Source organism: Eulemur rufifrons, chromosome 15 (genome assembly GCF_041146395.1).
Source record: "Eulemur rufifrons isolate Redbay chromosome 15, OSU_ERuf_1, whole genome shotgun sequence".
In the NCBI taxonomy this organism is placed as follows: Eukaryota; Metazoa; Chordata; class Mammalia; order Primates; family Lemuridae; genus Eulemur; species Eulemur rufifrons.
In genome coordinates, this window is record NC_090997.1 from 92,726,747 (window position 1) to 92,738,766 (window position 12,020).

A 12,020-nucleotide genomic window follows, 5' to 3' on the forward strand; every position below is an offset into this window, starting at 1 on the left:
TTGTTTTTATTTATAAGTTCCAGACAGCACTCTAGACCTCTTGTATTTTCCCTTATTGATTTTAAAAAAGCACAGACATCTAAATAGCTTTTTTTATAGCTTTTTAGCACTATTATTTTGCAGAAATAATTTTACCTATAAAGGCTACTAAGGGATTGCTTATATTAAGATTGAGTTTTTGAAATGGTATATGCGTATTTTAGAATCACCTTATTTTAAGATTTTTGACTGGAATTATTTTAGAGACACAGATGATCTCTGATTTATGATGATTTGATTTATGATTTTTTGACTTTACAATTGGTTGTCAGGATGTAACCCCATGGTGAATCAAGCTCCTTAGGACTTACGTTGGTATTATGGTTTCTACTGAATGCATATCATTTTTCCACCATTTTAAAGTTGAAAAGTTATAAGTCAAACCATTGTAAGTCAGGTTGAGTTTTATTTTTAATGGAAATGTTAGTGTTTTCAGTTTATATTTGCTTAAAATCTTTAGAGAGAGAGGTAAAAAGTTATAAATCATTTAACATCTAATGTGTAATTTTTGTCAACTACCTTACAAAATGTATGATTTAGTAATTATCTTTCTTTATTATATAGTATTACTGTTGTCTCCCTTCTGTGGTAGAACATATGCAAAAGTGACATATATTCAGTAGAAACCGTAACACCAGTGTAAGTCCTAAGGAACTTGACTGACCATGAGGTTACATCCTGATAATCAATCATAAGGTCAAAAATTCATAAATCAAATCATCATAAATCAGAGATCATCTGAGTCTCTAATGCTTCCGTATTACAAGCATTAAACACATTTTCAACTTAAGATATTTTTGACTTATGGTGGGTTTATCAGGATGTAAACCCATCATAAGTTGAGGAGTACATTTTGAATGTTTTGAATGAAAAACGTTATGTTAAATATTGGTATTTAGAAGAACAGCTGATTTGTGTATCTTTCATCATTTAATGTTTTGATCTGATTTATGATATTAAAATGTCTTATAATAGCTTAAATTTATAAGTATACGCAGAACCCAAATAAATGGGCCTTGAACGAGATGATAGAAAATGTTGATTTTGTGCATAGCAGAACTCTTAAGTTTCAGTTACGTGATTTTTGTGTCAAGTTCTGCAGTTATCACATTCCAGTAAGGCAGCAGGCAGCTTTTAAAGTCAGTTGACCATTAAGCATGAAAAATATATCAGCTTGAGTTGAAAAGAAGTAATCCAGAGGGTACCTGGAAAAGTGATTTTAAAAAAAAATTTATAGACAAAAATATTAAATAATATTAGAGCAAAAAAATTGAGGGGTTAACATATTAATACTTTGGTCATATAAATATATTTTCCAGATAGTTTTGCTTTAAGTGGTTCAGAAGTATAAAATAGATTTCTGGTCAGAAGAGGGCTTCCTCAGATTAAAAATTACTATGAGAGATGTCTTGGAAGCTCAACCTGTGGTATTTTTATTGATCTTTTTAAAAAATTTTTTTATTTTTGAGATAGGGTCTCACTCTGTTGCCTGGGCTAGAGGTGGTGTCATCGTAGCTCACTGCAACCTCAAACTTTTGGGCTCAAGCCATTCTTCTGACTCAGCCTCCTAAGTAGCTGGGACCACAGGGGTACACTACCATGCCCAGCTAATTTTTCTATTTTTTGTAGAAGCAGGGCCTTGCTCTTGCTAAGGCTGGTCTTGAACTCCTGGCCTCAAGCAATCCTTCTGCCTTGGCCTCCCAAAGTGTTACGACTACAGGCATGAGCCACCATGCCCAGCCTTTTATTGATCTGAATTCCAAATTTACATTTTGTCTCTTATAATTACAGTTACCTTAAAAAACATTGTTCTAATCTCTCAATGCAACTAGTTTTTCCAATGGAATATTGGTTATAATAACTTGCCAATTTATATTTAGGTATAGTTCATTCTAAAAAACTGTAAGAATGCATTTTATTTTCCTGAACTTGTCAATAGATATATGTCACTGTCATAGCTTCCTTATGCTGGCTTAAGGAATAAAGTTAAGTAAAAAGAATTAAAACAGTGCCAATATGAAATAAAATATCATTTATATTGCAAGAGGGCTAAATTCTCATGGGAATGTGAAGTTTACATTTTGACTTCAGTTCAGGAAATTTAAAAACATTTAAAATAGAAATTAATTCCAAAAACATTTCTGAATAGATATTTAAATAAATTTGAAAAATGGAATCGTTCACCTTTCTTCTACAGGCTATCCACTCTGTTGCTTGGCATCATGAAGGAAAACAATTTATTTGCAGTCATTCAGATGGCACCTTGACTATATGGAATGTGAGATCCCCTACTAAGCCTGTACAGACAATCACTCCACATGGTAAGAATGCATTGATTTTAAGCACCACCTAAATTATAGTGGATGGTAAACTATTTTGAGTTTGCATTTGGATTTGTTTGGTTTTGAGAATAAGGTTGGGTTTCCTTTCATTTTGAGGGAATTAAAAATATTTTCATGTATAGAAATATCTAACAACCAGGTAATAAAATCTCAAATTAAGGATATTTACAGAAATTGCAAATTTGAACTTTGAGAAAAATGAATGTTATATTGTCTTCTGAATATAATTTCTCCAGTAGTCCCAAAAGCAAATAGTTTTGTGAGTGATCCAGGACTTTAAGCTTTTGTCATCTTAATGTTATCTTTTGCCAGTTAATGTATATATAACAGCGTACTTGAAATACTTGAACTTGATAGAAAGTAATTTTATTAATAATATATTAAAGTATTGTGTCAAGAGTCCTCAAGATCACCCCAGGTTTGATGATTTAGTAGGAAGACTCACAAGACTCAGCATACAGTAGTACTATTCACTGCCGTGATTTATTACTGCAAAACGATGTAAAGCAAAATCTGCAAAGGGAAAGGACACAGAGTGAAGTCTGGAGGAAACCAGTTTCTAAGAGTTCTCACTTCATGGAGTCACCAGGATGAGCTTAATTCCTTTAGCAATGAATTGTTACCACATGTGTGAAATATTGTCTAGCAGGGAAGCTCAACTGAGCCTGAGAGCCCAGAGTTTTTGCATGAGTCAGTCATGTAGACACCCTTTGCTTTAGTATGTTCCAAAATTCCAGACTCCCAAAAGGGAAATAAGGGTTCAGCACAAACCACAGTCTTTGTACAAACAGTTTAGACACAGTGAGATACCCTTCTTGGTCAGGGAATGGTGGGATTTTTCTTGAAAGCCAAGTTCCTAGACACCAACCAAGTGCCAGCCCTCAAGCAGATCTTTCTAAGGATAGCAGTCGCAGTCTTGCTATATTAACTCTTTTTCTGCATAAATAGTATTTACAAAACTTACAAGATATTTTTATTAGGGTTTTTATTCAAAACAGATTATGAAGGCCTTCTTTTGGTTTTAGAATTTGCATTTCTTTAATTACATGCATTTTCCAACCTTGTCCCAAGAGAATCCTTTCTGACAAGTTTAAGGAAATCGTATTAAAGGAACTGATCTATAAATTGATAGTATATTGAAGAAATCCTTGTAGCTATTGCTAATATTTTATTGTTTGCTTTAAATATGAATATCCTCTTTTTAAAAATTCATACATTTTGAATTATTGCAATATGGAAATTAAATAGTAAAAAACTAGTTTTATTTATCTGTGGCAATATGGGTTTTTAGGCTTGTTTGCTTTCTGGGAAGAATGACAATTCTTGAAATTGCATATTGTGACATACTTTACTACTGCTTTGTAATAGCAGTCATCTTCTGGAAAAGCGCCTATTTTAAATTTCCTACTGGTCTATTTATGAGTGCATCTAGAGGATATTTCTTATGATAATAGCTTCCAATTTTTCTTTATGTTTTCTTTCTTCCTTCCATTAGTGCCTAGGTCCCTGGTCATGATGACACTCCTTAAAAATTCCCATAAATCTTAAAATCTCCCAACCTATGAATCCAGAAAACCTTGCAAAAAGGGGTGATTAGTTCAAAAATCTTTCATTTCAAATCAAGAAGAAAATGAAACTAGTATGAAAGGTGATAGAAATATATGGTTTTACAGCTTGAAGTTTATCTGTTTTTATCTTCTTTGGAAGAACATAGTGTAAAGTTTTTTGGATTAGCCGGTGCCAGAGAAAGAAAGACAGCAGAGTTGAAAGGGATAAGTAAAGAGGCTTTGTTGGAGTTCTCCTGGGTGAGGGTAATGGGTCCCAAGAGAGGGTGGCCTGAGCGAGGTTCTCGGGTGCCGGGAAAGAGAGAGAGACCCGAGATGTCGCATTGCCCCGAAGTCTGAGTGGGTTTATATATGTTTTTAGGGCTGGGGGATGAGGGTCTCTTCAGTGGGAAGATTTTGGCATGAAGAGTGAGAAATTTCTTTGTTGCAGTTTTAGGGCGGGTATTGAGAACTAAGAGTGGCTGGTGGTATGTGTGGACTCCAGGAACCGAGGCCCTTATCAGGGTAACTATCCAGGTGTGGCTATTCTTTAACTTAGCTGGGCCTTGCAGGCGTTGTTCTTGGCAGGTCTCGTGGGCCTCTTCTTTTTCCATTAGGGAGGTGAGGGGTGCCCGCCACCAGCCTTACACATAGTACAAAGGGTATTTTTTTCTTTTGAACTATTTAAGAGTATGTTGTCAACATGGTGCCCAATCACTCCTGAATGTTCTACTGTTTTTTTTGTTTGTTTGTTTTGTTTTTTAAATAATGACATTTTCCTCTATCACCAAGTTTTGCCTTTTATCAGGAGTCTGTATATGGATGAGATTTGGTTGTCATGTTTCTTCAATCTCCTTGAAACTGGAACAGTTCCTGAGCCTTTTCTTGACTTTCATATCTAATAAATTGTGAAGATTATAGGTCAGTTATTTTATAGAATGTACCTCAAAATGGTTTTGTCTCATGTTTTTTTCCTGATTAGATTTAGTTTGCACATTTTTGGCAGGAATATCTCAAAAGGATTGATACATTCTTTTTGCATCCTCTTAAGTATACCTTGTTTTTGATTTGTCCTATACTAGTGATATCTCATACCCTGATACCTTAAGGTTCTGTCTGCTAGGTCTCTCCATTATAAAGTTATTCTTTTTCCCTTTGAAATTAATAAGTATTTTTAAAATTTGTTTTTATAATAAGTAAGTATTTTGATTTGAAGGCTCTTTGGAGACTCAGTGAACATACTGTTCTTCATCAAACTTTTCCCATTTAGTTTGGGCATCTGTTGATATTTCTTGGCTGAATTAATTATTGCTGTGATGATTGCCAAATGATTAAATGTTCTATTTAATCTTTTTTTTTTCATAACACTAAAAACTTAGGTCTTTGAGAGCAGATTTTAGGAAGTGGTATAAGTCAGTTTCTACAGTGTTTTAGTATCTTAGCAATAAAAAGTCATGAGGCAGAATTATTTTTAAACAAATAAGACAGAGTATTTGATTTAATATATTCTCTCAAAATCAGAATCCAAACAAAATGTAAGTATAGTAGATTTTTTCTGTGGCAATTATTAAAAAGTACGATGCCATTTGTTGTACAATATAGCAGTCTAAATGTAGATGGTCAGAATTTTATTTTATATAAAATACTTTCATTTTCTTGTATATAAACAATTCATATTTAGAAAATCTGAATTCTTTTCAAGCATGGTAATGTTTCCTGCTTACTTCCTGGCAATAAGAACTATCAAGTGGTAAGGTCACCTCCCACAGCTACATTTATGTTGACTTGACAGCTGAAGTCAGTGGCAAAGCTGAGTGCATTTTTATGTATTAAAGCATCAAAATATGTTCTGTATACCATAACAAGATACCATTTATTCCAAAGATACCATATTTGTGGTATATGACTTTCAGTATATTATATACTGAAATTTTGATGGATGGAAATATAGTTCTTTTTTCTCATTACCACTTTCTATTGTGGTCTCTTGCTCTTAATCGCTAGTCAAACAATTATAATATATTACTTTAAATGTACTAGACTTTTAAAATTTTTTACTTTTCATTTTTTTCTTATTTAAACCCATCTAATGGTTTAAATGGTATCTTTACCATTTAAAGATGGTTATTCAGGTATCTCAGCCTTGAAAAACATTTATAGTATTACTTTGGTAGCCAGGAACTGATTGTACTTTAAAACTCCTACCAGTACTTAACTATGATGTTTAATGTTAGGATGTTTAGTATTAAAAATAGGTGAATATATCCTCGTAGAGTCTGTTCCGCGTAATATTACATCGATCAAACATGGAATTTTAAAGCCAGGAGACTTGTGGTTAAGCCCTGATTCCATAGTTTCTGGCTCTTTGACTTTTGGGAAGTCAGTTAACATTTCTGAACCTAGTATTCTCATCTATAAATACAAATAATAATGAAACTTAATCTAGTCTTTTCATGTGGCTGTTGTGAGGATCACATTTATTTATTCATTCAACAAATATTTATTGGTTCTACTATTTCATAGGCACTGTTCTAGGCCATGGATCAAATAAACAAAATGTAAGTGAAATTACCTGTAAATTATGATGTGCTATTCATATTTGATTCTAGTAAATGTAAATATAGAAATTGTTATTTACTTGGTAGACTAGATTAGTGATTCCCCAAAGCATATTCCCAAATACTAATTTTTCTTATGTTGATGAATTGTTTGGTAGAAAAAGTATGCCTGGTCAAAGAAGTTTTGGAAATGCTGAATTAAACTTGAGTATTTTTCTTCACTTCAAGACTCAACAGGTGATTTTTGACTACCAAAAACAAACAAAAAAGCATAGTTCCCCTTAGTCTAGTTTTTACAAATATCAAAGAACATTTCCCTGGCAATCAAGACAACCTGAAATCTAATTCCAACTTTGCTACAAGTGAAACACCTTGTGGAGATAATGTCTATTGTATGGGATTTAGTTTTATTATTTGTAAAATGGCAGGATTGAACAGGTGATTTTTAAGTCGTTAAGTTTTGTGAATATGTGGAAATTAAGCAGGATCTGGCTCTCCATATTTATTCTGCACAGTTGTTTAATTTTGGTGGACCATAGGTTCTATATTTCTGTACAGTAAGTCTAGAGATAAGCTTTGCTTTTCTCTTTTGGCCTATTTCTCTCCCATGCAGATAGGTTTTCATTATTTAGGAGGGCATAACTTTGATAAGTCTTGGCATCACTCACATTTGTACCCTTGTAGTCATCTTGGTTATATACTTTGCTTGGCCAGAACCCCACAGAATCCCCTCTGTAGCCCTGGATTGGGAGGTGATGTGTCGCAGAGTGAGATTTTTCAGTGATTTGTCAGCTTTACCAGAATCAGATGGTTCCCTAAGAAAATGGGGATGTTAGATGGTCAAAATCCATGGAATTTCACTGTAGGAAATGAGATTTTAAATTTAGTTTCTAGAGCTTATTCTTCAGTGCAATCAATCTACTTATCAAGGAGTAAACCAAGATTGGGGAACTTTTATTCTATTAAGGGTCGCTAGAGGAAAGATAAAATCAAAACTCACATAGGTAAAAGTCAGTATAATGTATTAAGAATGAGACATACAAAGAAGTCTGTTAATCTTCTTTTAAGATTTACCTGAAGCATGAAACATGAAATAAATAATAAAACCATACCTCAGTTCTATACATAATTCATTACAAATGTTTCTCCAGTTTATATATTTGAAAGGACTTACCAGACTCCACAGAGCACACTCCAATAAGGCTTTTATTTAAAGGCAAAGGATATGATACAGCAGGAGAAAGAGATTGCAGGCAGGTATTCTGCAACATCCCATATGCAGGCTCCCCGTGGGCACTTATTTGCACACAAGAATTGTGCTGACTCTCCAGCCTCAAGCACCACAATCTGGCTTCTGAAGAGCTGAAAGAGAAACACTCAGAGGGGTCCTTAAGCCAGTCTTGCCAAATGGAGCCAGTTGCCAACCATCAGTAAAGCTTCTTTACTAGGGATTACCAGGGGAGTTTTGAGCCTTGAACCACACATCATAAATCCTGCTGTCCTTATCGTGACCAACAGTCAAAATCCAGATATTCAGGGGTCCCAGTCTAGCTGTAAGTCAACTCTATCTCTATATGCATTAAGGAAGGAAAAGGAAGCAACAGCCCTCCTCCTCTTTTCAGACTAGTTTTATTAATACTAACTTTGTGGTTTTTCAGTTTGTCATTTTATTTCTAGAACATCACTGTCTAATAGAAAGGTAATGTAAGCTGCATATGTAATTCATTTTTATTTTTAATTTCTTAGAGACAGGGTCTCATTCTGTCATCTAGGCTAGAGTGCAGTGGTGCCATCATAGCTCACTGTAACCTTGAATTCCTGGGTCCAACAGATCCTCCTACCTCAGCATCCTGAGTAGCTAGGACTAGAGCTGTCGCCACCACATTTTTAAATTTTTTTGTAGAGATGGGGTCTTGCTATGTTGCCCAGGCTGGTCTTGGATTCCTGGCCTCAAGTGATCCTCCTACCTTAGCCTCCCAAAATGCTGGTATTACAGGTGTTAGCCACCATACTTGGCCTGCATGTCTAATTTTAAGTTTACTGGTAACCATATTAAAAACAGTAGAAAGAAACAGGTAAAATTAATTTTAATAGTAAATTTTATTTAACCCCTAATATGCAAAATATTATCATTTCATCATGGAATCAACATATAAAATTGAGATATTTCATATTCTTTTTTTGTACTAAGTCTTTGAAATCTAGTGTGTATTTTATACTCAAAGCACATCTTAACTTGGACTAGCCACATTTCAAGTGCCCAACAGCCACTGTGACTGGTGGCTACCATATTGGATAGTGGCTCTAGACTGAGAACATAACTATAGCACAACAACAGTATCAGTTAGAAAATGTGTTCTACATTCTAACTGGAAAAACTAAAAATTTAGAAAGCAATTGTTTTTGTCAGTGATCTTCATTCATTTTTGTATTGAACATTTATTCATTGAGCAGACATTTTTCGAGCACCTCCTGTGTACCAGAAATTAAATGCTGGAGATATATTGCCCTTGTAGAGCTCAAAGTCAAGTGAATAAAAATGGCCTATAAACTGATAACTATAATACATTTTGATAAGTGAATGATATAGAAACAAAGAAGTAACTGGTTTTGGGTCATGGGTGTAGAAATATTTCACAAATTCAGGTCTTATAAAGCTTGGTTTTATAGGATGAGAGGGGTGTTACAAGGTAGCAAAGAACAGGGCAAGGTTATCTTAGAAGATACAAAGACACAAAGACATAAAACTGGGGTGTTGTTGGAAAATCGCTAATAGTTTAATATGACCACAGTTTAAAATTGCTTTGGGCAAGTAGCAGGCAATGAAAACAGAACCATGTACAGAGAAAAGATTATACATCAAAGTATGTTAAAAAAATTTGAACTTCATTATGGAGACCTAGTACATGAGTTTATAATGAGAAAGAAAGTTTACATCTAAATAATATTACTGTAATGGTTGAATATCAGATGGACTAGAGGCAGAAGAGGGCATTAATAAATGATAAATAATGAAGATTTCACAGAAGAAATAGGAAGAAATGAACATGCACAAATGAAATTTCAGAATTGGAATCAATAGGACTTAGGCCACTTCATTGTGGCTGAGTGGTTTGGCGGGTGTGGAGGCAGGACATAGTAAAAGACAAGAAGAAATCAGACGTGTCATGGAGGTTTATGTCATTTATTAAGTCAGGTTTATAATTACCCAGACATTTTCAATGACTAGTCGAAGTAATTCGCAGTTAAAAGAATACATAATTTTGCTCCTCTGGTGGCAAAGCACTTAAGAGGTAAAATAACACCTAGTGGTGAAATCCTCTAAATGTTCTTTAATTTTTTGGTTGGTTGTTAGAGTATATATTTGTTTTATTTTATTTTAGTTTCACATTTTAATGGTTCTTTCTTGTTTTATTTCAACATAATACAGGGGTACAAATGTTCAGGTTACATATTTTGCCTTTGCCCCACCCGAGTCAGAGCTTCAAGCCTGTCTGTCCCCCAGACAGTGCGCATTGGGTGTGAATACCCATCCCCTCCTCCCTCCTCCCACCTGCCCAACACCCAATGAATGTTACTACTTTATGTGCACATAAGTGTTGATCAGTTAATTCCAATTTGATGGCGAATACATGTGGTGCTTGCCATCCGATAAAGGGCTGATAATTAGAATCTATATAGAACTCAGAAAAATCAGCAAGAAAAAAAATCAAACAACCCCATTAAAAAGTGGGCAAAGGACATGAACAGAAAACTTTTCAAGAGAAGACAGACTAATGGCCAACAAATACATTAAAAAATGCTCAACATCTCTAATCATCAGGGAAATGCAAATCAAAACCACAGTGAGATATCATTTAACTCCAGTGAGATTGGCTTTTATCAAAAAGTCCCAAAATAACAAATGCTGACATGGATGCCAAGAGATAGGAATACTCATACACTACTGGTGGGACTGCAAACTAGTAAAATCACTGTGGCAAGTAGTATAGAGATATCTCAAAGAGCTACAAGTAGAACTACCATTTGATCCACCAATCCCATTACTGGGCATTTACCCAAAGGAAAAAAAGACATTCTATAAAACAGGCATCTGCACCATAAAGTTTACAGCAGCACAATTCACAATTACAAAGATGTGGAAACAACCCAAGTGCCCATCAATATGTGAGTGGATTAATAAAATGTGGTATACATATACCATGGAATTCTACTCAGCCACAAAAAACAATGGTGATCTAGCACCTCTTGTATTATCCTGGGTAGAGCTGGAGCCCATTCTACTAGAATGGAAAAACAAGCACTACATGTACTCACCATCAAACTGGTAAATGTTGTTTAATTTATATGTGCTTTATAAAATCATAACTAGTGCCTTATTACTTGATTTGATTTAGAAAATGGTTAGTCTAGGATTATAGATGAATAAATTAACCTTTCTGAACCAGAACCAGTAATCAATGATATTATTTAAAACACCTGAGTTGGAAAAATATGTAAATATGCAGATCACAAGGACTCACTGGTTTCTAAACAAAATTAATAAAGAATGATCACTGTAAAAACTAACATTTTTGATTTACAGAGATAATGAAACTATTAGCATCCTCTCAGGGGGCAAGAAAAAAGTTAGCTTAAGGAATAAAAATCAGACTGGCTTTAGTTTGAATGCTATTAATAGAGCACAATAGAGCAATATCAAAAGACTATTGAGCAAGAAGAAAGTTAAGATTTTTCACCTAGCCAGGTTTTATATCAAATATACAAACCCAGACTTGCAAGGGTTCAGTAAATATACCATCAGTGTCCTTTTCAAAAAATTATTCCAGCTGCTGAAAAATTGGTGGTGAATACCGAAATAAAGGTGTTACGTTTGCATAATTGTTTTACTTCATAAAACAAAATAATTTAAAAAATAAATGTAAAGTGTGAGTCTGTAATCCCAAATTATATCAGTCTGTCACTTCTACTAGAGCTTTGCATGGTAGGAGGAGGATAAAGGCCTGCTGGCCTTCTTTAAAGTAAATATTTAAATTCTTTACTGAAAGGTCATACATCTCTGAACAGATTGGAATAGAGGTTGAAATTGTTCATTTGTTCCTTGTACAGCACAAGGGACTACTTTCAGATTTAAGCCTCCCTTTTTCCATACTGTTTTTCTTTTCCTCCTCAATTCTCTCTCTCACCACAGCAATCCATTCCTTTTCCTCCAGCAGGCCTTTCCAGTCACCTCGTCAGTTCAATCCTAACCACTCCTTGGTTCTTATAAATTGGGCTGCCAGAGATTCAAGATTCCATACACTGTCATTTCTTCATAAGGAGGGGAGAGGGATGATGACCTAGGACCTTGAATTAAGACAAGATTAGATGCTCCATTACCAGTTTACAGATGTGTATTTATAAAAATTTAATATGCTATCAGTGACATTTCATATCAGTGGGGATAGAATGATTGTTCAATAAATAGTGCTGGCAGGTATATACATATGTCAAAACTCATCAAATCGTACACTTTAAATATTACACTTTGTTGTCTG

At 34.3% G+C, this 12,020-nt stretch overlaps 1 protein-coding gene across 4 annotated transcripts in view; it reads left to right on the forward strand.

Moving 5' to 3' along the window:
- The window catches only part of STXBP5 (syntaxin binding protein 5), a 160,657-nt gene that overhangs the window by 58,731 nt on the left and 89,906 nt on the right, over nucleotides 1–12,020 (forward strand). For all 4 annotated transcript variants that reach the window (XM_069488927.1, XM_069488928.1, XM_069488930.1 and 1 more), the window contains exon 8: nucleotides 2,237–2,360. In XM_069488927.1, coding sequence (XP_069345028.1) covers nucleotides 2,237–2,360 — 124 coding nt within the window. The remainder of the gene's footprint in view (nucleotides 1–2,236; nucleotides 2,361–12,020) is intronic.